The following is a 26,723-nucleotide window of genomic DNA, read 5'->3' as shown; positions in this document are numbered from 1 at the left end:
GGGAAAAATGCTAAAATGCAAGTTCCTTCGGGACAAAGATACTAAAACGGGTCTTTAACGAGTGTTCGGGTTGTCGGTTCGGGTCTTGACAAATGGTCAAACCCAAAGTCAACTTTCCAACATATTAATTGTTATGAGATAACTCATTAAAATATACTAACACTTAGCCAAGTATGTAGATCTATTGTTTAGAACTAACAACGCACGTTAAGTGAGTGTTCGGTTTTGTCGGTCCAAACTATGTGACGAGATCAAGTTGGATCCAACAATTCCAAGTACTTAAGAAAATAATTAAAATCAGTTTGTAAACTATTTTTAAAGAAATATACAAGTCTTGATAGCTAAAAACACACTTGTGTGTCTTAAGCGAGTAAAAGTCGGTATAGTTCGGTTTGGTTCGATCTCCATCTCACAAATAGTTCATAGATGGTTTCTACATGCCCAAATATCATAGAACTTGTATATTGGTTTATAAATGAAGAAAACTTAAATTTTACAACTAAAAAGTTAACTACAAGTCTTTTAAGCAAAAGTTTCGGTTCAGTTCGGTTTCCGTCTCCCAACGAGTTCATAGATGGATTCCATATGCTTAATATCAAAGAACTTGTAAAAATGATTTTTGAAACTCAAATCTAGCAATAAACATGTTTAAACAACTATTTTAACAAAACTAGTAAACAAAAGTTCGGTTTTCGGTTTGGACTAGTTTCGGTTAAACCGAGGTTAGTCTTATACAAACCCACACCATGGAACTTGTAAATAAGATGAACAAACTAAAAAGGGTTAGAAGTTAGTCATAAGTGATATGTATAATAAGTTATGTGTGTGTAAATATATATCAAGAACACGAAGTCCTCCATGAAGCTTTGCCTTATGCCATTAGAAACTTAACCAACCGGAGTCGGTGAAGTAACAAATAAAGGAAACAAGGGGTGTGTATTATATATATGTTGTACCACCATATTCAAGAGTTAGTAATGTTAGATGAACAAGTTAGAATTAAAGATAAAACTCAGTTTGACTTTTAGAAGTCAAACCTTCAAGAACACAATGAAAATAACCTTAAGATCTTTGAATTTGAGAGAGAATTTGGAGTTGTAGCAGAGATTAATGGATGGAAAGGATGGTGTGTATATAGGATAAGTTGAAATGGTCAAGCATAAAGGGTCTTGCATGAAAATGGGGTGTTTTGGTCACATGTTTTCATAAAAATAACCAAAAAACGAGTTGCTGATCTGCAGTCTGGTCGCGGTACACTCCCAAGTATATGATGTATGGTCGCGGTACGCTATGGGTGCAAATCTGATATTTTTCAGTTTTCAAAAATGGCAGTTTTGGTCCCTGCAGTTCGTTTTAAGTGATTTTTAAGCGTTTTAAAGACCGAAATGAATGTTTCCAAGACCCAACAAGTGTAAAACAGTATTGTAACATAAAATCCATCATTTATATTATATCCAAGGTTTCGGTTTACAAAACGGGTCGTTTACATCAATAAAGTTTACAAAACGAATACGAATCGAGACCCGAAATTGACGAATGTTACAATGTACAACCATCATTCCTGGTTTGATTATGGCAAAGAACAACCTTCAAGATGCTCTTAAAAGGTTGGAACTTAGTAATGAAATACTTGAAGGCAAACTGACTGCAAGTGAAGCCAATGCAAAGAAACTGAAGAAGATGTTGAGTCTTAGTTGGCTAGGGTTTAATTTGTATGTTATGTTGTTTTGATGCAAATACATATATGCAATGTTGTTGGTTTAGTTTGTTAGGTAGGCCAGGTTTGTGGGTCTGATTTAAGTTTGGTTTAATGTAAGTGCAAATATGCACATATTTTGTATCTGGCCAAAATTATGTATGTATTAGTTTTTGTATCCTAATGAAAGTGCCAATTATGCACATCTTTTTGTATCCGCACAATATGTTTATCCATTACTACACTATCTATTGACCATACAAAATCAAACTTTAACTCAATATGACCATAATTGACTACACATAGTCAAACAAATTATGCACATCTTTTTGTATCTGCACAATATGTTCATTCATAACTACACAAACTATTGACTATACAAAACAAACTTCAACATAATATGACCATAGTTGACTGCACATAGTTAAACAAATTATGCAACACAAACTCAAAACTTTGACTGCACACCTAATAAAGTTCAAAATTCACAACCATTACCTAATTTACTTCATAATTTACTCAAAACTCAAGTCAAGTGATCCCACAACCGAAACTCAAAACTCAACACTTACTTTATAATTTACTTAACATTAAGATCATTAGTTCAAAATACACAACCATTACCTAATCAAGTCAACTGATCCCATAATTTTAAAATACATAACCAAAAGACTTAACAAAATCCATATTAAACAAGTTCAAAATACGTAACCAAGTCATCTAAACAAGCACAATAATCATATTAAGCTGCATTTTACCCATTCTTCTTAAGTGGGCCTATGTAGGTCCTCACATTATGGCCAGTGCTCCCACACCTGCTACGTGATCCAAAGGTGTCTTCTCTTGTCAATATACATGTTGTTGGTATAACATCTTTTTCCACCCTGACCCCTTTCTTGCCTTCTTAGGTTTACCTGCCATTGTGTGATGCTTGGGTGCTACAATTGTTGTAGGAGCCTCACATTTTGTCCACATAGATATCCCATTTATTGGATTAATTTTGAAGGAGTAAACCAACTTCCACCTATCCACTGTGTGCACCGGGTGAACCCAACTTTCTAATGCCCCCACCCTTTCTCCATTAGCAGTCATGACCCAAAGTGCAGCCACAACATTTCTGCATGGCAAATCTGTACAAAGTATATTAAGCATTTTACCTGGTGAATTCAAACCATAACCAAATATACTAGACATACCTGTAATTTCCCAGCCCTTGCAACTACAAGTTCTCATTGCCAAATTCACAGCACGTGGATCAGTGGGTTTATGACTCACCTCATATAGATCCCCTCCAGTCCACTCCACATGGTAGTGATTTGCCTGTTTCTAGATTGTTGCAAACAATTCTGTGGCCCTAGGTGTCAACAAGCCTTCACTTTTATCAATAATACCAAGCACGATAACAATCCTCTTCATTAGATACTCCCTTACATACTCAAGTGCAGATATTATAGGTCCGTCCCTACCCTAATGTTCTAACAACCCAGATTTATCATCTATTATTTTGTTAACCAAAACCCGACCTATATTATGTTCGGGATATTTTATCGGTAAATTATCACGTTTATCGAGTAACTAATATTTTATTTAATTGTTTATTATATTTAATGTATATAAATTAACTTTGAAAATCTACAATTCTTACCCTAAACCATACTTTAACCCTATTATGTTTTCACTTTTTTAGTCTAGGGACTAATATGCAATTTTGAGATATTATAACCCATTTAACCCAAACCCTATAACCCATATCCATGAACCAAACCCGTAACCGTGAACCGTTTGATTTGCTTGAACCACAATTCTCGCGTCTAACTTGGAATTTATTTGGGATTCTTGATATTCATACTAAATTCGGCTTTACCGACATAAACAATTAGGAAACAAGATCAACATGATTCGTATTGACTGATTTATTATACTCGTCTTTTTCATGTTAGGGCATATACGTCTAGAGATTAATGTAACTCAATTAAATCTGGCCTCACAAACACCTTTGGATCACGAACCAAACCCCTATAATCAATTTAGTTGTAGCAGCCTTCATCACCTTGATCGCCATGGTTTCTGGCCGTCGCAACTTGATCAAATTATGTAGCCAATCCTCAACATAATAGGTTATTAATTCATATGGTTGTGATCGCCTTAATCCTCTGTACATTAGCCCTAACATTAATTGAACAATCAGTAAATGGATTGATCGATTGTTGTTGCTTTGTAGTATGAACTGCATATGTATCTGTCTGTTTATCTGAATTATGTTTTGTGTTATAACCATCTAGCATCCTAGCCCAGTTGGCTAGGGTGGTCTTGTTAAGGTTGTGCCGCTGGGGGAGGGGGGGGGTTCAACCCCCCCCCCCCCCAGCACATGTTTTTTTTAAAGTTGTTTAATAATTATAATAAATCATAAAATAATGTTATAAACATTATAAACTATGTAATTAACTCGTATTTTGTTAAAACCGACATACTAACTAGTATCCTTTTCGAACCTTGGTTAGGCCTTATATATATGTGTATATATTTATATAGATATACGTATATATGTATATAATAGTCGTTAAAATTGTTAAAGTTTTCATATTATAGAATGTTTTAATTCAAAATACATAATATAATCTTTTTTATTTAATATATTAACATATAGTATAAATTCAAGTATTTTTATAAAAAGATTTATATTTTATATAATATTATTATTTACATTATTAGTTAATAAGAAATCTTATTTAAATAAATAAAATATATATTAAACATATTTTTAGTTAAAATAAACTTTCAAAACAAATCTCTTTATATAAACTATAAAGTTTTATAAATATTTATTTAAGTATTGTTAAGTATTTTATTTTATTTATGCTCTTTATAATAAAATTGATAATAAATCTATGTAATATTTAATTTACGCAAAGAACATACTCGATCATTTAAAATTCCCAAATCTCTATATAGTTTAGTTTAGTTATTCAATTCATATTTATTTCCCGCAATTATTGTTACTTAGGATTTATCGTCGGTAATTCCCGAAGAGCGTGGTTTATCGCTTTTTGTCTTATTCTTTCCCGCTTTGCTTAATTGCTAAGGTGAGTAATCACTCCCCTTTTTACTTATTTTAAATCTTTTGGGGACATATGCGTACTTTATCTATATACCTGTTATTTAATACTCAACTTGCAGCTGTTTGTCTAGTGTGTTTTACGATTTATACCTAACGTTTTATATGCTTATATGCTTTGCTTGAATACATGTCGGAGAGGTCCAACATATTCTCAGTCTAGTATGATCATACGTCCGTCGTGTTAGCCATCGTTCAGTTTCATCTGACATCAGGCTTACCGACATCATTATTTACTTGCTTATTGGTTAAATTGCTTATCTCACTTGACACAGTTGGCATTTTTCTTTATTTATTATATATTATATAATATCTCACTTAACTGGTGTTTTACTCACTCAACATGTGTTGTTGACAAAATTTCTATTTTATACGTATATGCAGGTTATCGTAAGAATTTAATGCAAGTTGGTGAAGACTTAGTGAAGACTTAAGTTAGAAGAATATTTAATCAAGATCATTAGAAATATAAATTTGTATTGTTGTATTTATGGTTTATGTACTTGTTTGTATTTGATTTATTTGAAAATTGAATTTAATTAATAGATATTGTCATTTAAATATTGCATGATAGTACCTTCTAGTTTGGGTGTAGGTTGGGGTGTGACAAATGTGATCATCTTTGGTGATTTTAATTAACCTTCTAGTTTCAACTGCATGTTTTCTAATAAGCTTCTTGGCCTCTTCCTTTGTTCAAAATATCTAACCTAGGTAAAAGCTAGCCATGTTTTCCTTTGATCTTCTTATACCATGTAAAATGTGTTTCCTTGAGCTTGTTTCATTACCTTATGAGTCTGACCCACTTAGAAACTTGTCATTGTCTATTGCATCCTCCCCCAAATCCATTTTCTTTTCATTTTCAAAGTCAAACCCATCCTCTACATCTGAATCAACATTCATCCTATAATCACTCATGTCAACTTCAGGTTCTGCCATATTATTCTCATGATCCACAATATAATCACCATCACCTTCATCCTCACTTCCACCACCACCCTCATCCAAATCACCTACATTCTCATTGTTCTCATCATCAACAACATAATCACCGTCACCTTCATCCTCACTGCCACCACCCCCCTCTTCCAAATCACCCACATTCTCATTGTTCATCATCAACAACATGATCACCATCACCTATATCCTCACTGCCACCATCCCTCTCTTCCAATTCACCTACATTCTCATTTTCAACTCCAAGTTCAACACCTATATCCTCACTGCCACCACCCCTCTCACTTCCAACACCTATTCCACTAGATTGGCCCTCATGCACATGCATTCCGCAACCCCACTAGATTGCCCTTGCCCAGCTCCACTATATTGACCAACATCTAAATTTAATTTTAAGGGCACAAGAGCATATGGTTCAGGTTCATCAATCTCTTCAATTGTAACAGACTTAGTTGGTGAGGTAAAAAGTGTCTTTATGTTATTTATCCCATGACTAGTATAAACATGGATGAGCTTATGCTCTTCCACATGTATAGCCAAGTTCAGACAATCTTGGTCACAACTTAGGTGTTCAAGACCATTGTCTAAGTTCTTTTCAGGATGTAAGAACTGGTAATACATTGGAATTGTCCCATTATAGCCTAACATATCCAACATGAGATCAAGCTCATGAATTGAAAACTTTTCTATGTCTATTAAGTCTACAAATGTTGTCTTACCACCCACATAGGTACGCTTTGGAGGTGATGTTAACCTACCACTAGAATGCAGGCATATGCTAAAAAGACTTGGATATAAAGCTGCAAAAACAAAATTTTGAGAAGTTAATGAACAGGTTCATAGACGGGTTAAGAAAAACTAGGGTTAAAATCAAAATTGGATATGAAACATTATCATACACTTGGTCGAGGTCCACATCCTCAATTGTTTCTCGTATGTACCGGCCTGAATCACCCATGTTATCGAAGATCAGTAATTTTGTGGTTAAACCCTAAATTATTGAAGACGAAGGACAGACAGAATGGAATTAGGAACGATCGGGCGTTGGATTAGGTATATAATGGGGGGAAATTATAACGGGACCTGAAATTACGGTAATACCCCCACGTGAGCAGCACATGACACAACTTAACGAGATTTTTTAACGGGGTTAGGCCTAAAGGACAAAAGGTGTTACTTTTTTAAACGTAAAGGACAATAAACATCAATTTGGAAGATAACGGACTACCAGTGAAATTTGTGGTAAACATGAAGGACAATTTCTGTAATTTTGTCCTTAGTTTTAATCCAAAGAAAAGTCAATGACTATTAAACAATCATCTATTGTGATGTGTTTCATGTCAGAATTTTTTAACTATTAGATAATCATCGATTTGCCATTGCTCTCGATTTTGCCATTGCTCTCGATGTAACCTTTTATCTTACCTAAGTGACGATATCGTTAAATGTCATTAATTAGGCACGCTTTTCCAACAATCCTCTCTACAAATAACATTAAGTTCATATCACTTATCATATCACTTATCGTCGTTAAACCCAACTCTAATAAAGATACAGAGAAGTATTATGAATCTCACAAGGATAACAAGTACCACACAAAGAATCGTAGGAGCTTTAGAAGACTAAATGAGAAAAACTATCAAATTGTAAAAGTTGTCGCACTTGATCACAGATACTCATGAAGGTCCAAAGCACATAAAAAGAAAATAAGAACGAGCTAACAGTAAAATAATTAAGAACAAAGATGAACATGCAATATATATGTGGTTCGATCAAGGTGACTTGCATCTATGAGCAACAACTAAGGTAATTCTTTTATTGCTATATATCTCACTCGTGAGAAATTGCATAGTACAAGTCATGATTATATAGATTACATATTAGAGTTACTAGCTTATATAACATGAAAAGACAAATGGGTTAATAATAAAATATTTGGACCGACAACTAGAGGTGCATAAATCGGGTTTTTTCTAATACCCGGGTTCGGGTATGGACCGGTTTCGGATATGATCGGGTATTAGAAAATCGGGTATGAGATAAATCGGGTAGGGTTCGGGTAGGGTATTGAGGAGAAAAACTCAACCCTATGTACCCGGGTAGGGTATGAATGGGTTCAGGTATTGGAACCGGGTATTAATACCCAATTTTGAATTTGTAATTTTTTTATACATTTTTAATTTGTTTAAAATTTAAATTTTTTTGTAATATATAAAAATAATTAAACTATATTACAGAAACCATAAATTCACTTAATTACAAATTATTTACCTAGTAATATGCATTTTACAAAAACTTAAACATAAAAGTTGTGAAGTAAACATAAAAATATACTATAAAAACTCATGTATTATTTCGGGTATTGGAAAATTGGTATCGAGTATCGGGTATAACCGGGTATCGGGTATAGGGTATGACCGGGTCCGGGTATTTACGGGTATAAATCGGGTACGGTTCCGGGTACAGGTATTGACCTCAAAATGCATACCCTATCCATACCCTACGGGTAGGGTCGGTTCTGGTTTCGGGTATAAAATACCAGGGTATAAAAAAAACGGTTCCAGGTATTTTTTTCGGGTCCGGTTCCGGGTACGGGTTTTTTGTGCACCTCTACCGACAACGACCACCTTTTGTGATCTTCATGGGCCCAATCTGATCTTCACTTAAATAAGCCCAATCAAGACTCCATAAACTCCAAAAAAAAAAAAAAAAAAAAAAACCACGCCGAGGCTTCTTGCCATAAAAATTTATGAATCTCAACATGATTCGAGGAGTGCGAGAAAACGCTAGAAGTTAAAAAGCCCTGGTATGAAACTTGAAGCATGATTGGAACAAAGTGGCATTTTTCCATAATTCGGGGAAGTGCATGTTGCTCCAGCCCACCTGTAATTTAAGCAGTAATTAAAAATCATAATGGCGTGCACATATTTGTAGGTAGCGAGAGCCCCTAGATGTAAAAATTCGTCAACGCAAATACGGCATGTTAAAAAGTAGATTGATCTATTAACAGGTTTATTTTGAGTTTTTTAGTTAAAGTTAATATGTTGATATTAGAGATTAAAAAGTGTTAAAATTTTTATTTTTCATACAACTATTAACTTTCAAATTGAAATTAATTTTTCATTTGAACTTTTTTCTCACTCTTAACTTCTAAACATATTTACTTTATTGTTAGTTTTAAGTACTCATTCTCCAATTATATTCATTTACTTATTCTAATCTCAAACTAAACATACAAATTCATGATTGTTGACAGTGGCGGACTCAGAAATTTTTTCACAGGGGTTGGAAAATTTTTGGATCAGTGCTCAATTATATATAAAAAAAATAGTTCCGGTTCAGCCATTCGGGTCGGGTCAAATTGATATATAATTTTTTTTTGGGTCAAGTTCAACCATTCCAATTGGATCGTGTCATATACAAAATACATAAAATATAATTCCTGCTTGCATAAATGTATATATAATATATATATTTTTGATTGTTCTACAACCACTTGATTGATTTTAAGTTGCTAGACATTATACCAAATTACCAATCAATATTTATTTTAAAGGTTTTATGTGGACGTAAGTATAACAAACCCACATAATCTAATAATTAAAAATGATGATGAAATTAATTAAAATGTAAACAATAAACAACCAAAAGAAATTATATGTTTTAAGATGTCTTGTTTTTCTTTTCACGTTTTGCACAAAGGAGACATGACGTTGATTTTTCAAATAAAACCTCTATGGAAAACTTCCAATACATTAAATTGTACGTTTGTTGTTACCTTTTTAACTTGGTCAGAAAATAAACCTCAAAAGGCCGTGTAACGCCGGATAAGTTAGTAAAACTTGTGTGGTGGTAAAACTTAAGCATTATCGTCGGTAAGTCAACACGAATTCGATCGGTTTTCGTTACATTGAGGTAGACCATTTGGGTGACGTCGGTCGATAAAAGTAGGGCATTGATAAAACTGAGCGTTGTCATTCGTGGGCGTTGAGTCTACAAAAATTTGGTCGGTTTCCAGCATGTTTGTTGGGGTACCAGAACAAAATCACAACAAAAAAAATTAAAAAAAAAAAACAAAAACAAATTTAGCATTTGGTCGTTTTTTTACGTTTGTTACGGTATCGGAACTAAAACAAAATGCATCACGTCAGCGCGAATTAGGTTGTTTTCTGTCATGTTCGTTACGACATCGAAACTAAAAAAAATAACAAAAGTGGCATTCGGTCAGTGTACTGAAAAAAAAAAGACAACAAAATAAGTTATCAACCACTAAGGTATCGGCAAGTGGCCCAATCGGGTACTCGCGGCACAAAAGTTAAGTTTTATTATATATAGTGTTTTACATGGCGCAAAACACCGGGACAAGTCAATATAACCCGTGCGGTGGTAAAATCCAAGCATTGTTGGTTCCGAGTGTTCATCGAGGTGGTAAGTCGATGTGAATTTGGTCGGTTTCAGTTACTTGTGTTATAGTACCAGACTAAAACAAAAAAATTATAAAAATTGAGGCGGATAAGTGGGGTGGTATCAAATGGTAAAACTCGAGCGTTGGTAAAACCCGGACGTTGATGCGGTGAGTCTAGGCAAATTCGGTTGGTTTTTATCACATTCGTTACGGTACCGGAACTAAAACAAAACGGGATGAGTCTACGTGAATTCAGTTTCCGTCACGTTCGTTACGGTGCCAAAGATTTATTTTTTTTAAATAACAAACAAAAGTAAAATCCCAAAGTTCATATTACAAGAATTTAGCAATGGTGCAAATAATGTTAACATTTTCCCATGCATAAGCAGATTCGAACCTTAGCCACAAAATCATCATCATCGTCGTACTCAGTATATCCCATCAATAGCAATGCTATGGTAGGGTCTGAGTAGGGTAAGATGTAGACAGCCTTATCTCTATACCCATAGAGATAGAGAGGCTGCTTTCGGTGAGACCCCCGGCTCGATAGTAGTTTTGCATCAAGCCTTGGACATAAGGCACATAGCACTCAATTATCGGGACACCGGCTGATTGATGCATGTGCCCTTGTCTTTCGGCTATCAACGCCACCACATGATTCCTGATTAACCTTCCGCCACTTTTAACGTCATTTTCATAAGATTAGTAAAATAATGTCAAAATTAGTGCAATTTTACTTTTGCCCACCCGGAGGTTCACACATATATACATTAGCCACAAAATGCTCTTTCGGCTATCAACGCCACCACATGATGCCTGATTAACTTTCCGCCACTTTTAACGTTATTTTCATAAGATTAGTAAAATAATGTCAAAATTAGTGCAATTTTACTTTTCCTCACCCGAAGGTTCACACATATATACATTAGCCACAAAATGCTTACAGAAATTAATAAAGCCATGCCACCAAAGAGTCAAATCATGACTTGGTTCTACAAATATAACTTATATAAACAAAAAAACTAAAAACACATGTTTATAGCACCAAACTTTTAAATTATACTAATTAGATAATAGGGCATAAAGTAAATTTTAAAAGCCCATATAACTTAATGGATAAATCAAATAGGGCACCTATCACGTTAACTCTTCTTTATCTTTTCAACATAGTGATGAAAGTGCCGCTCAACCAGCCGGAGAAACTTCTTTCTTCTATTTTTTTCTTTATTTATCGGATTTCAAAATGCCACAAGGTCGGGGTCAAAATTTTACAAGGACGGTCACGATTTTAACACTATAATAGTGCTATTTATTTATTTTTTTTCACAGAGGTGCCCGACACCCCTACCATAGGGGTAGGTCCACCCATGATTGTTAATTGGAAAAAAAGAGATAAATATACAAAATAGTATTAATATAACATAAGTTACAAAAATGTTTTTTATGATTTAGAGTAATTAATTGAATGGTACTAAGTCACTTGGTGTTTACTAATACTCATAAATAAACATAAAACGTGTCTACTTGAAACACGACATTAACACTACAAGAATGGCTAAAGAATTCAATTCGCCACCCCGAAACAACTTTACCATCAACCCAACATAATTTACACCATTAAATTATGGGCAGAATGTGCCATGGCTAAAATGAGCATTGGTAAAATCCCTTTTAGCCTAACACATAGTATGGAAGTCATAACCCTCGGGGCACATATTGAATGGTTAGTTCCACAAATAATGATAACGAGCAATCAACCTTGATTTGTTAGAAGAAAGACGAGAATTCTCCGTAATAAAAAAAGCGAAATACAAGAAAGCGTCGGATAAGTAATATAACAACATCAAAAAGACAAAACCTATCAATTCCATTTGGGCAACTACGTTTTCGAGACAACAATGCTAACAACTTAAAAACGTGTAATCATAGTGGTTTGATCCCGTGAAAAAAAAAACATTGTATGTAAAAACCCATTTTTTTATTACTTGCTCGGGGTACCCGAAAATCATGTATCACCAAGATGAGTCGATGACCCACGCCAACAAATAAATAGATAACTTAAGCGTACAAGTGTAACTTGGTTATATCCGGACTGGTATCATAAATGACACTAGCATTCTCAAACCTTAAAATATTATATAGAAAAATAGACCTATATGACTTAATTGGATTGAGCCTTGGTATGGAAACTTACTAAGTGATAACTTTCAAATTCAGAGAAACCCTGGAATTAAAAAAAATTGGCAATCCTGAGCCAAATCACGTTTTCCGAAAACAAACAAAGGTTCAGAAAGCGAAAATAAAACAAGGATAGGTGCAGAGACTCGATGGAAGTTGTTCTAACGAATGGAGTTGATTGTCTTACATTATTAGAGAAATCCTTCTATCGAAACTTCAGAAAAGATGAAGGATAAACTTGTATACATAGAAGAATTGATGTGAATCGATTCCATATTGAAGAAAGAATCAAATATTCATTGATCAAAGCATTCACGCATAATCTGGTAGATCTTTTGAAGAACTGATTAATCGGACGAGAATAAAGATAGAGTCCCGTTCTACATGTCAATACCGGCAACAATGAAATTTATAGTAAGAGGAAAATCCATCGATTTAAAAATCATGAGGGTTCAAGTCCCTCTATCCCCAATTGACTCCCTAATTCTTTATTGTATTCTTTTTCTACTTTTTGCGTTAGAGGTTCAAAGGTACTTATCTTTCTCATTCACGACTCTTTATACAAATGGATCCGAGCGGAAATGTATCACATGTCACATGTGGCATATATGATACATGTACAAATGAACATCTTTGATCAAGGAATCCCCATTTGAATGATTCACGATCGATCTTTTTATTCATATTGAAACCTACAAAGTTGTTCTTTTGACAAATTATAGGACCTGGATGAGGCTTTGTAATACCCGTTCAATTGACATAGACCCACGTTCTCTAGTAAGATGAAATAATAATCAAGGTTGAAAAGGGATGAGTTTTTCCCCGAACAAGAACGCCCACACTTATATTGATTTAGCCTATTTAATTCGAACATCAGCATTCGTTTATATTGATTTTCGGTACGGGTACAATCGAGTACAAATATGTTCGCTATTTTATACCCGACACATATATGTACCGGACTTATTAGCATATTTGTTTATTGTACCAATGCCAAGATCGTTGGAGATCCGAAAAAAGAAAAGCAAAGTCATACAAAATCGGGCACCGTACCGACATTAACACATCCGTACCGAAGCAATAAATTCGGTACATGTATCATTACTTATTTTTATTGATATTTGATACATGTACTTGGATGCGGGTATAGTTACGGTATGTATGCGGGCAATGTACCACTCTTAAGGTGCACAAATCGGGTTTTTCTAATACAATACCCAGTTCCGGGTATGGAATCGGGTTTGGGTATGACCGGGTATTAGAAATCAGGTATTGGCAATTCCTAGGTCGGGTTTGAGTCCGGATATTGTCTCTAAAAACCATACCCTTGCACCGGGTTCGGGTCAGGTATAAAACCGAATATTTGAATACCCTAATTACGGGTATAGATTTGGTTTTTTATAGGGCTGCACTTTTTTTCATGTATTTTTTGGATATAGATCGGATATTTAAAAAATCTGAATATGATTTTTAGGTATTACCGGTAAAAATAAAGTCTGAGTTTGAGTTGATTTTTTTTTTCACCTCCAGGCCTCTTACCCGTTGTTGAAAGTTTGTAAAACTAGTCAAGAGAAGAGAAGAGAAGAGAAGAGAAGAGAAGAGAGCCCAGTTTTAATTAAAATTAAATACCTGGTAAAAAAAAAGAGTCATCCTCTCTAATTCAGAACCTGCACTCTAGGGTTTCATTTATCATCTTCTGGTAACATCTTTCAAATCTCAATACTTTCAATTGATGATTACTTGGTACAATCAAGTTCAATAGTATCTTTAAAAGAAACCCTACCATGGATCGAAACCACGAAGCCATCTCCGCCGCTTTCTTAGGCGAAGAAGAAGAGGATGACGATTACGAGGATCTCTATAACGATTTTAATGTCGGTGAGGGTTTTCGGAAGACCGAGGATTTAGGGCTTAATAAGAATGACGAGGAGAAAGCTGACAAGAAGTTGGAGTTGGTTCCTCCACCGCCTCCGCCGGTTGCGGCTGGTGATAGGAAGTGAGGGGAATGATGGTAGGGTTGAATTTGGTCAAACTGAAACTCAAACTTTCACTAATAATAACAATATGCATCATCCCGGAAATGCTGGGAATTCGGCTAATGGTGCTGATGTTAACGGGTCTGGAGGAGTGTTTACGGTAATGGCAATGGCGGAACGATTTTGTTTGTGGGAGATTTGCATTGGTGGACGACGGATGCAGAGCTGGAATCCGAGCTCTGCAAGTATGGTCATGTGAAGGAAATTAAGTTCTTTGATGAGAGAGCTAGCGGCAAATCCAAAGGGTACTGCCAAGTTGAGTTTTATGATCCTGCAGCCGCCAACGCCTGCAAAGAGGGGATGAACGGGCACGTCTTTAATGGCCGTCCGTGTGTTGTTGCGTTTGCTTCGCCGTATAGTGTTAAACGAATGGGAGAAGCGCAGGTTAATAAAAATCAGCAGTTGGCGCAAGCCAAGCGGGGTCCGGGAGATCCGCCTGCTAAGCCAGGCGGGAACAATATGCCAGCTGGCGGTGATAACAATCGAGGGTATGGAAGAGGGAATTGGGGTAGGGGTAACGCGCAGGGTATGGGGGGCCGAGGGATGGGTAGAGGTGGGCGGGGTATGAATGGGTATGGGCCGCAGTTTGGAGGCCCAATGGGGTTTGACCCGTCTTTTGGAGGCCCGATGGGCCGAATGGGAGGGTATGGAGCTTTTCCTGGTGGACCCACGCCTCCGTTTTCAGGTATGATGCCGTCTTTTCCGCCTGTTGGGAATGTTGGATTACCCGGGTTGGCGCCTCATGTTAACCCTGCGTTCTTCGGTAGGGGAATGGGTATGATGCCAGGTGGCGGTGTGGATGGGCCCAACATGGGAATGTGGTCAGACCCAAATATGCCCGGATGGACCGGTGATGAACATGGTGGTCGTGGTGAGTCTAGTTACGGTGAAGAAGCCGGGTCTGATCAACAATATGGTGAAATGGATAGAGATCGCGATCCCGGATATGAACGAGACTTACCAAGAGACAAGGATGTGGTTCATGAAAACGAGTGGCCGGAAAGAAGGCATCGAGACCATGAACGGTCACGTGACCGGGACCGTGAACGATCGCGTGACCGAGATCGGGATCGTGAACGATCGCGTGATCGGGACCGTGGTAGGGACCGCCATAGGGAAGAAAGGGACAGATATGCTGATCATCATAGGTACAGGGAGGTTGAGCCAGAATATGATGATGAGTGGGACCAGGAGCGGGACCGTGGTCGGTCTTCTCGGACGCACGGGAAGCCAAGATTGGATCATGCGGATGAGCATAGGTCTAGGGCTAGGGATGCTGATTATGGGAAGAGGCGGCGTGTAATTGCTGAATGAACTGTTTTGTCGAGGTGATGAGTGTGGTTATTATTGTTAAAGGTAAGGTACTAACTCTATACTTGTTTAGAAACTTCTGTGTTTTGGATTTTAACTTGCTGTTCTTTTGCATATTATGAGTGTTCTTTAATTACTTTTGTCTATCTGATATGTAAAATCTACTATTAGCCAAACATTTGCTGTTCTTTATTTATTTTTGCTAGTTTCTGATAATCTTTCTGCATCGGTAGGTTAGATAGGCAACTGTTACTGAAGCGGCTCAGAGATTTGGTGCGAAAGAGACCTAGGGTTTGAGCTACATTTATAGACAACGATGATAATCCAAGCAATGGGACTTACATTTTATGATTTAAGAGTCTGTTTGAAATTATACTGTAACTTTAAACTTTGTTGTGGCTGATGTTGGTTACTTAGACTTTACTAGTGTGTTTGAATGTGGGATGTGTATTAGGAATTTTGCACCATGTTTTGGAGGAATGACTTCTTTTTTCCTTTGTTTTTTATTGGGTTGTATTTTTCTTATGGTTTTGCTGTGTATGTATCTTGTATATGCTGCCAAGCCGACTGTGGCTCGACTAGGTGTAGTTAACCATCTGACTCAATAGATGTCTACATTGGAACCTCAAAACTGTACATTTGATTAATTGCATTTCATGTATATATAGATGATTAATGTGACTGTTTAGTTACTCTAACTTGTCTGCTGCATTTTTTTATAACTAGTAAAACCATCCATGCGTTTTGGCGGTACAAAACGAATAACTAATGTGACATTCGTGTTGGACAAGTCAATTGGCAAACCCGAACCCGTCATCCTTTGACGTGTTGGTGGCTGATCTGTATGCTTTCTTTTTATATAGGGTTTTAGCTATAAGTTTGGGAAATTGGAAGTAGCGGATCTCAAAGTTTGAATTATTGACGGACCCATAAATTTTCTCATGGGGTCGGAAGTTTCGGTTGTCTATCGATATATGTTATTTAGTGTGTTTGGGTCGGGTTGGGACATGTTTTTCACATTTGTTTACTTGGGTTCTTTTATTTAGAAAGCTTTATCATGACTTTAAACAAGACAGAATTACAAATTTTGTTTTTTAAATATATGCGATTTATGGATCAAGTTCTTTAAAAAGTTTATATTTGCGGGCGGTGTCCTTTATATGACAAAATACATTTGCTTTTTGTCATTTACATTACTGTCATTCAAAAACTCAGTTAAATCCAAACATGCCAAGACTTAACGGGGATTTTGTTTAACAAATTTTATGTAGTTTCTTTTTCTAATAATATATTTAATTTGTTTATAAATACTTAAATAGTATGCGTAAAAAGACTTAAATGCTCTCACATGCCAAAGACTTAACGGTATTTTTGGATGCTAGTTAGTCAAAATAACAGAAATCAAACAAACATGTCATGTAAAGGACATTGTCTACAAATAAACTTTTTAAAAAGTTTGATCCATAAATTATTATCTATTATCTAATATATATAAATGAAAAGTTTGGTGCCGCTAAGCCGCCATTGGGCCACTTGGCGGCACCTTACTTGCCATAGCATTTTGTTTGTTTTTTTTTTTGTGGTTTTTTCCGTTCTGATAACGTAACGAACATAACGAAAGCTGAACGAATGACAATTTTGTTTTCTCTTTTGTTTGTTTAATTACGATATCATAACAAATGTGACGAAAATCGACCGAATTCTCATAGGCTCAACGTCTCAACATCCGGGACCGACAACGCTCGGTTTGACCAATGTTTGAGTTTACCGATCAACACCACCCCATTGGTCCATATATATATTTTTTTCCCTTTTTTAGTTCCGGTACCGTTACAACATAACCGAAACCGACCGAATTTGTGTCCAGTTACCGCCTCAATGCTCGGGACCGAACGTTTGAGTTTTATCACCGCCCGGGTTTATTGACCATACAAACGTCGTTTTAACTAATTTACTTTTTTATATGTTAATTTGATGAATATATTTTTTTTGGACGCTAAGGTTTTACCGATGATATATATATACTGCAAAGAACGTAGATGATACTAACTAAATTCGCGTCAACTCAAAGATGTAACGCTCGGGCTTCACCAACGCTCGGGTTTTACCAATACTCAAGTTTCAACATTAAAGTTTTACCAATTGCCTTGGCGTAACACGCCGGGTGAAAATCTAGTTATATATAATAAAAGAGAAGTTTGGCGACGCAACCACGTGATTGGTTCACGTGGCCTCACGTGGTTGGTCGGCTTTTTTATTTTTTGTTCCTAATTTGTAAAACGTGAGTTTTTATACTGAATTCGTGTCAGCTTGCGGTCACAACACATGGTTTTTTCGCTGTGACTTTTTTGTCGTCGATTCCAAACGAATCCGCATCAGTTTGAGGCCACAACGTGCGTATATCTTTTGTTTTCGCTGCGTTCTTTTTTATTTAAATACGTTAATTTGTTGTATTATGAGTGTGGCCGAATTAACTTATTGCTTTAGTTTCGGTGTCGTAACCCGATACGACTGAACTCGTGTCGGTTCGCCACCACAACATATGGTTTTCTTAGTATGATAGTGCTGACAATGTCGATTCCGACCAAATTCGAGTTAGTTCGCAAGCGCAACACATGAATTATGTATCATGTTTTTTTTTGTTCAAAAATTTTAGAATCATCGAATTCGTATCAGTTCGCAACTGCAACACGTGTGTTTTTTTGTTCACCTGATTTTTTTTTATTTGAAATATGTTAAATTGTTGTATTTATGTGTGGAAGAATTTATGTTTTGCATTACTTTCGGCACCATAACGAGATGTCAACCAAACTTTCGTAGGTTTGCAACCGCAATGCGCATTTTGTTATGTTAAGTTGTTGTATTTGGGCGTTAACAAAAAATTTTTAGGGTTTGTTTCTGGGTTCGGAACCCAGGACTGATCAATTTTGTCTCGACTTGTAGTCGCACCACACGGTTTGTTAAGTTTTATGAGTTTGACTGTTAACAACATCAATCCGGCGCAATGCACCGGGAATCTATCTAGTTACATATGTTTAAAAGACAAAATTTGTAATTATGTTCTCTTGAAATTACTTTAAACATTTAGCCAAATAAAAACTTGTATTTTCAAGAGAAATTAAGAATAATGTAATTGTGTGATATTTTTGGTGTAATTTAGGTCAATGAAATCATTTTAACACTATTTTTGTCTTCCTTCTCACACCTTTTTACATCATATAAGTATTATTATTTTTTTCTTTCTGCCGTATCAACGGTCATAACCACCACCGTCACCTTAGCCACCTCCGAACACCACCCTACCACCGGAAGCACCAAAACAGACTGCCACCATCGTCTATGACCCTTTTTCTCTCTACTTTGTGTCTCCATGTGTGTCAGACACCCTCTCACCACCAAAGTGGCTTCTTCTCGCGTCTAGTCGTCAGCAGCTGTGTAGTGGTGTGTGGTCTATCAGCGGTACCGGAGACGGTGATAGTGGTTGGCGACAGTTGTACTCTATCTGAATAGATCAAAAACAAAGTCAGGACCCCATGATGATCAATTTTAAGAGAAGAGCTGAAGTCCTGAACCAGTTCCAAACTGGTTCAACAGAACAGAACCAAACTGAACCGGCAAATAATCGCAACCGGTTTGGAACCTATCCTAATTTTTTTCACTTAAAACACAAACCGGTTTTGATTTTTGTTGAATCAAACGGGAATGATTTGCAAATGATATGTTAACTAATGGCAAAAATTATAAAACATGATGTACAATGTGACTGCATGAGAAATATTCAAGACAACAAAAGCATCTAAGTCTACATACTTAAAAAGAAAAGACATGAATGGGTCAAATTATGACAAATTTCCCTATAACTTATACTCTCTGGTCATGTCATGTATTATGCATAACAAGCAGTAGCATTGCATTGCCACTGCACTTCTACCCTTCTACATCTACACCATAAACCCTAACACAATAATAACTAACATTAAGTTACATTCTTACACCACAAGATCAAACACTACATCACATCATCTTTCTTTCTCCTACTGCAAGGACCGACCGCTCAGGCCTTGACCTTTTTACCAGACCCTGCTTCTTTTCCAGTTTCCTCTTCATCGTCATCTGCTTCGTCCGCTAGCTTAGTCAACTCTTCCTGGATCATCAACTTAATCGATGCCTTTCTTGATGTCAGATCTGTATCGAACCGCTTGGCTGAAATAAAATATTATACAAGTATCGGTCAAAATGTGTATTTTTGTGAATAATTTACAAGATTACAGGTGTTAATCAAAATTAGAGGATGCTTACCAAGCTGCTTCAGAATATCAGTAAAGGTTGCCTGCAAAACAGTAATAGTGAACAATATTAATCGAGTGATATATAACAATATATGACGAATTTCCATATGCAAAAGTTTTAAAAAGAAAACAGAGTCTCACCGTATTGAAGTCAACTTCTTTGAGGATCTCACATATTGCAGTTCGGAGGTCCTCATCACTTATCTTAACCTTTTCTGATTTAGGCTTCTCTTTCTCCTTACTCTTTTTCCCTTTTTAAGAAAAGTATTTATCAGGTTAAAATGGATTAATACATAATCATTTTTAAGATTAAGCAAACAAAACAAACCAGAAGGTGAAAACTATCAATTTAGAGGTGACAATTTCAACCTATCAATGGGTCAAACAGGTCAAAAGGTTATTCAAAATGCATTAAACTTTCTTATCTGATAAATTTAAATAAAAAGGTAGTATTCTGAGAGTGTGGTTTCTGTAATCGAATTTAACAAATTAATAATTTTTAAAAGGGATAGAAGCATTTAAAGTTTTCACCGAAGACACCCATGTGTTCAAAACTTTACATCATATAAAAATTAAAAGTTTAAATAACTGGATAATAAACTAAAAGTAAAAGTCAACAAGTGTGAATGATCGTAAACAAACGTGGCCTATGTTCATGCTCATAAACTGATTAATTGAACGAAATTCTTGGTTCATGTCCACCAAAAAGTTTGCTGAATATTCGGTTCATTTACAGACCCAAGTCTTTGGACAACCAGGTATCAATTGGTTCGTATTAGAGCAAAATACAAGCCAGAAATGATAAAAAGGCCACTGAATTTACTCACATATATCATATAAATGCTAAAAACATATTTGAAAGATTCAGGAGCAATTTGTCATTTTAAAACTAAAAATATGGCAAACCTGTATTTATCCTAACAAGGTTTTTTTTAGCAAAATCAGCATAAATGAACCCAAACTGACACCTAGTCTATGTATTCATCATATGTGTATGAAATTCAGAAGTGCTAAAATTGCCCATTTCATGAACAAAGGAAAAGAGAGAAAACAGTTGTACCAGTTTTCTTGTTTGGAGCAGCTTTCTTTGGAGCTACAATCTTCTCTTCAACTTCAACTGCATCTTTCTTCTTATTCTTTCTTGAAAGAGTTTTTGTACCAGAATCACTTTGATCCTTAGCTTTGGAACCACTTGTAGAAGATGCAACTGGTGTCTTCTTTTGAGCTGAACTGGACTTTTTGGGTGTATTAACTACTTTCTTCTGTTTAGATTTTGCATCCGATTCCTTTTTAGAAGATTTAGATTTGTTTGAACCTCTTCTGCGCTTCTTGCTACGGTCTTCTTCAGATTCAGATTCAGGCTCAGGTTCTGGTTCAGACACATGTTCTTCACTTGCAGAATCTTCTGATTTCTCATCCTCTGATTTCTCAGAAGCATCATTCATATCTTCATCTTCATCATTATCTTTCCCCTCATCATCACTCTCTTCTTCTGAATCGTCTGTTTCATCAGTCTTCTTCTTCTTATCCTCTTGACGTTTACTTTTCTGCTTTGTTCAGAAATAAAATAAGATGTAAACTATTAAATTACAAGTGTAATCCCATCATTCATCAGCTTTAAAACGTAATTACACTAGAAGTGACATAATGAACAGGTAACAAGAAATAACTAAACCCAACCCAAAACCAACTGTTTGGTTTTATGTTTTTTTTTATCGAAACCCGGATTTCTGGTTCGGTTTTGCAAGTACAAAAGAACACGAAAAAACCAACCTATATTGTTGAATTCATGGATTATACTTTTTTCTTTTATTTTTGAATGCTATGTAATTTATAAAAAAACGAATGATGTAGCTGAAAAATTTAGGCTCAAACGTGTAATGCCAATTAATCATTTATTAAAACTGACCCAAAAATTTCATGCCCTAATGGCAAAAACCGAATCAGACCCATTGCAAAAATCAAACGGTTTTCGTAAACCCCAAAAACCGATTTCAGATTTTGGTTTGGTTTGAGTCCAAAACCAACCCATGCACACCCCTAGGTGGTTACATGTCACATTCTAGTGCAGGTCAGAACGGGTTACTTGAAAAACACTTGTGCCCAAAAAGATTGACGGATGATTAATGCATTAAATGTCTGTCACAAGAACAGCATTATTACATAATAGTCCCTTTTTTAGCCAAAAGAATTATTTGACCCATCTGGAAATTTACTAGCTTGTAATTATAAGACAAGTGGGGGTACCTTAGATGAGCTTTTTGAAGGTGTAGCCTCAGAAGTCGATATTTTGCTCGCTCTCTTACGTTTTTTGCCTTTGGAAGACTGAATAACATGTGATATGAGAGAGAAGTTATAACAATTGAAAAAACTAATAACAAAAAGTAAAGCTTAAATGCAAACCTGCTCTTTCTCTGCGAACAACTCACTAGTTGTGGCATGAGGAGCCAGCATAAAATCTATCAGCTTCACCACGATGTCTTCCTGTTTGCGCATCATACATAAAATAAGTAACAAAACCAGACAGCAAATTAATAACGCAGCATGAAGTAACAAACCTTTTTTCCGTTAGCTCTGGTGACTGTTATGTCAAATATGTCACAGAACTCCAAAAGCTTCTCTTTATTAGCCTTTTCAAGCTTTTCCTTAACTTTAAACTTTTGCTTTTCCTGAAATAATATGAGTTATCATATTAACTACCTTTGTAATGTTGTTACATTTATTCTTAGCAATTGCATGCTTGTCGTACATAATGATTTTTTACTTCTTTCTTTATTATTATTATTATATTTTATTTTAGCCTTTATTCATTCTTCTGAACACCAGTGAGAAAACAAAATAAACATTCTATTACCGATGAAATAAATTATTACCTCATTCTCAGTCCAGACAAAGCCAGAAAACCGCAAGATATTACTCTTGACCTGCGAAGCCTGCAAATTTGAACACAAATATAATATTAGGTGCAACACATTAATGGCAGCTAACTAAAATACAATAAGGGTGGTCTACTTCATCATATAAACTTTAAGCATTAAAAAAAGTTATATTAAAGAGGATAAAATAGGTAATAACAGTTGCACATTCATGACTTGAAGCTTAATTACCTTTCCTCTCCTTCCAAATAAAATGGTATGAAGCAGTTTCAGAGTGTCATCATTCACCTTCCTCTTGGATAACTTGTATGCAACTGAAAAGGTATACAGAGTTTAGATATGGAAACAAGAGATGCATGTCAAGTAGGGATTGAAACATTGAACCTAATAATCAAGCAAGCTAACATGTGCATAAATGAGTGTTTCTTGCATTCATCCAAGCTATTATACAAAGATAAACCCAAACAGAAAACATATTGAGATCAAATGTTTGGCAAGAATGATTGTACAAATTTGCAAGGCCACTAGGATCGTTAAGTAACCACAGCAAGATAGCTTTACAAAGAAACTGTGATTTTAAATAAGGAGGGTCTATGTTTATTTTGCGCTAAACTTAGTATCCACCAGCCCACCTTATTACATGTCAATCAATCAATCAATCATACCCATGAAGTCCCACCAACAGCAAAGCTATAAGTAGGGTCTGGGGAGGGTGGGAGGTAGGCACACCGTACCTCTATCCAAAGGGATAAAGAGGTGGCTTCCAGAGAGACCCTCAGCTCTAAAGTACATATGTATAAAGCAATACAAAGGATATCAAAGTTCAACAGTAATATAAAATACTAATAATACTAATAATAATAGTAATAATAATATTAATACTATATATATGTAAAGAAAATACCATTCTGGTGTGTGACCAAAATAAGGAAAATAAAAGCCCTAAGGTATTCAATTCTCCCTGAAAATCTTTTAACTTTAATTCTACTTCTCCAAGAATTCCTATCCTCAACCATGTCTTCGGAGAGGTTTAGGTCTATCAAATCATGCCTAATCCTTAATATGTAAATAACTAAATATATGTCTGTTCACTGTGATATTTTGTTCTTTTTAAAAATATAAGCATAGGTCTCCGTTGACATTATTTTCCATTTTCTTGTATTCTTTAGCACACAAAATGCAAAGTTTGAATCAACGCATGGTTTAATCAGATGTGAGAAACTCAAAATGCCTAAAACTTAATCAAAATGTTTTGAGTTTAAAATAATAGAACGTAAAATGTATATTTATCATAATATAATGTATACTCTTTGGTAGATTAACACTGAAGTTAACTTAAAAGTGATTCAGTCACTTGTTAGTGCTAAAAAGTCATTGGGAAAGAAGTGGTTGATTTCACCTATATAGTTTAAAAGTACAACTTCATTGAACTTGTTTGGATTTGTAACTCAGAAGGAGGCTGTTAGTCATATTGAGTGTTGAATAGTTATAATGCTACGGATAGTGAGGTTGTTATTCACTTGAAATTAACCTAACATAGCATGCGTTATATTTTGGCAAGTCTGTCTTGCGTTTTTATCTTTTATCTAAATCTTATCTTTATTGCGTGCCTGCTAAAAAACAATTTCAGCATACCGCAACTTTTGTTGTCTAAGTGTATTTTTACATTCTATTACTTCAAAATCAAAAGATCATCCGGCAGCAAATCAAGGATGTCAAATGCAATAAGGAAATGAACAAGTAATATATAAAAAAGGGTCAGAATAAGACTTTACCATTTGGAATATCTTTTAGTGCTTTACCTCGGCCCTACACACCATTACAACAATTAACATCAGTCAACACAGGAAGAATTTTGTGGAGTCGTTAAAGACAAAACATTAATGACAAGCACAATCCTCAAATTAAGGTTTAGAAAATAACCTTCCCAATATGGAATTCCTTGGTCGTGTCTTTGTCAATGACCGCAACCAATCGCTCAACCGATTTCCGTTCCCGTACAGGCCTCTCAATTGTAGGAGCAGCAGGAGTTGCTGGTTCCTTAACTTTTTTCTCTCTTGATGCCTTTGTCTTGTTGTTGTTGCTTTTTTCTTCACCACCATTCTTTTTTGCACCCTTTTTTGCTACCTTTTTCTTTGGGGTCTCTTCTTCTTCATTCTCCTCTTTTTGATTCTCTTCTTCTTGATTCTCCTCTTCTTGTTTCTCTTCTTCTTGATTCTCCTTTTCTTGATTCTCTTCTTTTTTATTCTCTTCTTCCTCTTTAGAATTAATAATTTCGGTATTCTTATTCTCAGTCTCTTCATCTGGAACTTTCGTGTCATCAACTTCCATTGCCTCGGTGTCGGGTTCTTCATTCACCTTCTCTTCTTTCTCTTCCTTCATATCTTTTACCTCCTCCTCTTCTTCTTTGGCATCTTTAGCTACCTCAGCATCAACTTTGTCAATTTCAACCTCTTTAGTTTTATCATCCTCATCAGCCTTTACTTCTTTCTTCGTCTCTTCAGCTCCTGCTTTTTCCTCACTCACGTCTTTCACTGGTTTATCTGAAACGACAGTCCCGATAGCCACTGTCTCTGCAACTTCAGCCGTTGCATCTACTTCCCCCATAACTGGACATTTGATTAAAAACAGTTAAGTAAAAGCGCATTATGTGTCAATCAATAAAAAAGTTTAGTAAGATTCAAAAAAATATATCATATTAAAGTCTTTTTAACATATTCACTAATATCATCACACCAATCTAACACGCAGCCAGCATATAAGTGTGCAAATCCTAAAAGGAAATATCTTTAAGTAACACTACCATCAATCATACGCACCAGTTTTAACCAGATGATATGAATGCACACAAAGTGAAATATGACACAAGTCACACAAACCCTAATACCCTGAACCTAACAAAAATGCACACTTTGCATCAAAATTCAACAATCCGCAGCAAGATCTACATACACACGCACAATTACCAGCCGCAAACACAAAATTTTCAAAATAAAAGGTAAGTTGACTTTGACTTTATCAACACAATTAACAAAACCCTAACCAACATAATCCAATTCACATGTATCAACTAAAAACCTATCAAACGTAAAAAACAGTCAACCGCGACCACAAGTTAAACCACCAAAAAAGTAAAATTCCGAAAGATAAGGTATTTAACAGTTTAAGAAAGTTACTAATATCATCCACACAAGCACCATAAAAGCGTGCAAATCCTGAACAGAAACATCTTCAACTAAATGAACTAATTCACTAACAATACCTAAGGAAACCCTAAATATAAAAAAAGGTAAGGAAATTAGGTTGAATTCGCATAAAGTTTTCGCATTCCGCAGCAAGATCTAGACAAGAATTTCAACATATTGAAAACCCTAGGTAGAACAGAACAATCCGAATTTAAACGAAAATGAAGCAACTGCAGCTGCAATTGATGATTGAAAAGATATAATAATGATAATAATAATAATATTTATTGAGAGGACTTACAGAAGAAGTTAGGGCTTGAGTTGAAGGTTTTTAGAGAGAAATTGAGGTCCAATTAATACCGAAAGAAAAGTTTTGGGTGGGTTTGAGTGAGTGTTCGTTCGGACGTCAAATACGGATTTTAAAAGCAGTTTATTAATTGGCATGACGGAATATGATGAGATAGATGGACGGCTGAGATGTCATCTAGACGGTCGATTGGATGGATAGATGGATCCTTTACCTTTTCCGGATCTTGATCTTCTTCTTCTTCTTCTATCCGTTGTTGTTGTTGACTTCTTTCAGGAGGAGAAGTTATGGGTCAATCATTTTACTTTACCTCTCAACTCATAAATTATTATTATTATTATTATTATTATTATTATTATTAGTTTCAAGTT

General features: G+C 35.5%; 1 protein-coding gene and 1 pseudogene across 2 annotated transcripts; one reads left to right on the top strand and one right to left on the bottom strand.

Moving 5' to 3' along the window:
- Nucleotides 1–14,113: 14,113 nt before the first annotated feature.
- Nucleotides 14,114–16,327, top strand: LOC143576293 (uncharacterized; annotated as a pseudogene). Its single transcript, XR_013142920.1, has 2 exons — nt 14,114–15,745; nt 15,929–16,327. The product of XR_013142920.1 is annotated as an uncharacterized LOC143576293 (transcript).
- Nucleotides 16,328–19,433: 3,106 nt separating this feature from the next.
- LOC143576292 (DEK domain-containing chromatin-associated protein 4-like) lies at nt 19,434–26,502 on the bottom strand. Its single transcript, XM_077060417.1, has 12 exons — nt 26,347–26,502; nt 24,784–25,469; nt 24,636–24,669; nt 23,092–23,174; nt 22,858–22,917; nt 22,543–22,653; nt 22,388–22,468; nt 22,232–22,309; nt 21,045–21,531; nt 20,126–20,235; nt 19,995–20,025; nt 19,434–19,898 (listed from the first exon to the last, which is right to left on the bottom strand). Exons 2-12 carry the CDS (start codon nt 25,465–25,467, stop codon nt 19,750–19,752), a joined length of 1,908 nt encoding a protein of 635 aa, XP_076916532.1. The 5' UTR covers nt 25,468–25,469; nt 26,347–26,502; the 3' UTR covers nt 19,434–19,749.
- Nucleotides 26,503–26,723: the final 221 nt, after the last annotated feature.

The sequence above is a fragment of the Bidens hawaiensis genome, unplaced genomic scaffold, assembly GCF_021521415.1.
Source record: "Bidens hawaiensis isolate Kalapana, Puna unplaced genomic scaffold, B.hawaiensis_p1.1 tig00028049_1, whole genome shotgun sequence".
NCBI classification, from domain to species: Eukaryota; Viridiplantae; Streptophyta; class Magnoliopsida; order Asterales; family Asteraceae; genus Bidens; species Bidens hawaiensis.
This window is presented reverse-complemented; position numbering and strand designations above follow the sequence as displayed.

Bases quoted from the DNA above. Each gene is read 5' to 3' on its own strand.
- LOC143576292 (XM_077060417.1), bottom strand. From the start codon at position 25,467: ATGGGGGAAGTAGATGCAACGGCTGAAGTTGCAGAGACAGTGGCTATC. The intron at 22,654-22,857 runs GTAATAATTTAT...ATATTATTTCAG, and splicing joins TTGTCTGGACTGAGAATGAG to GAAAAGCAAAAGTTTAAAGT. The intron at 20,026-20,125 runs GTGAGACTCTGT...ACTGTTTTGCAG, and splicing joins AAGAAGTTGACTTCAATACG to GCAACCTTTACTGATATTCT.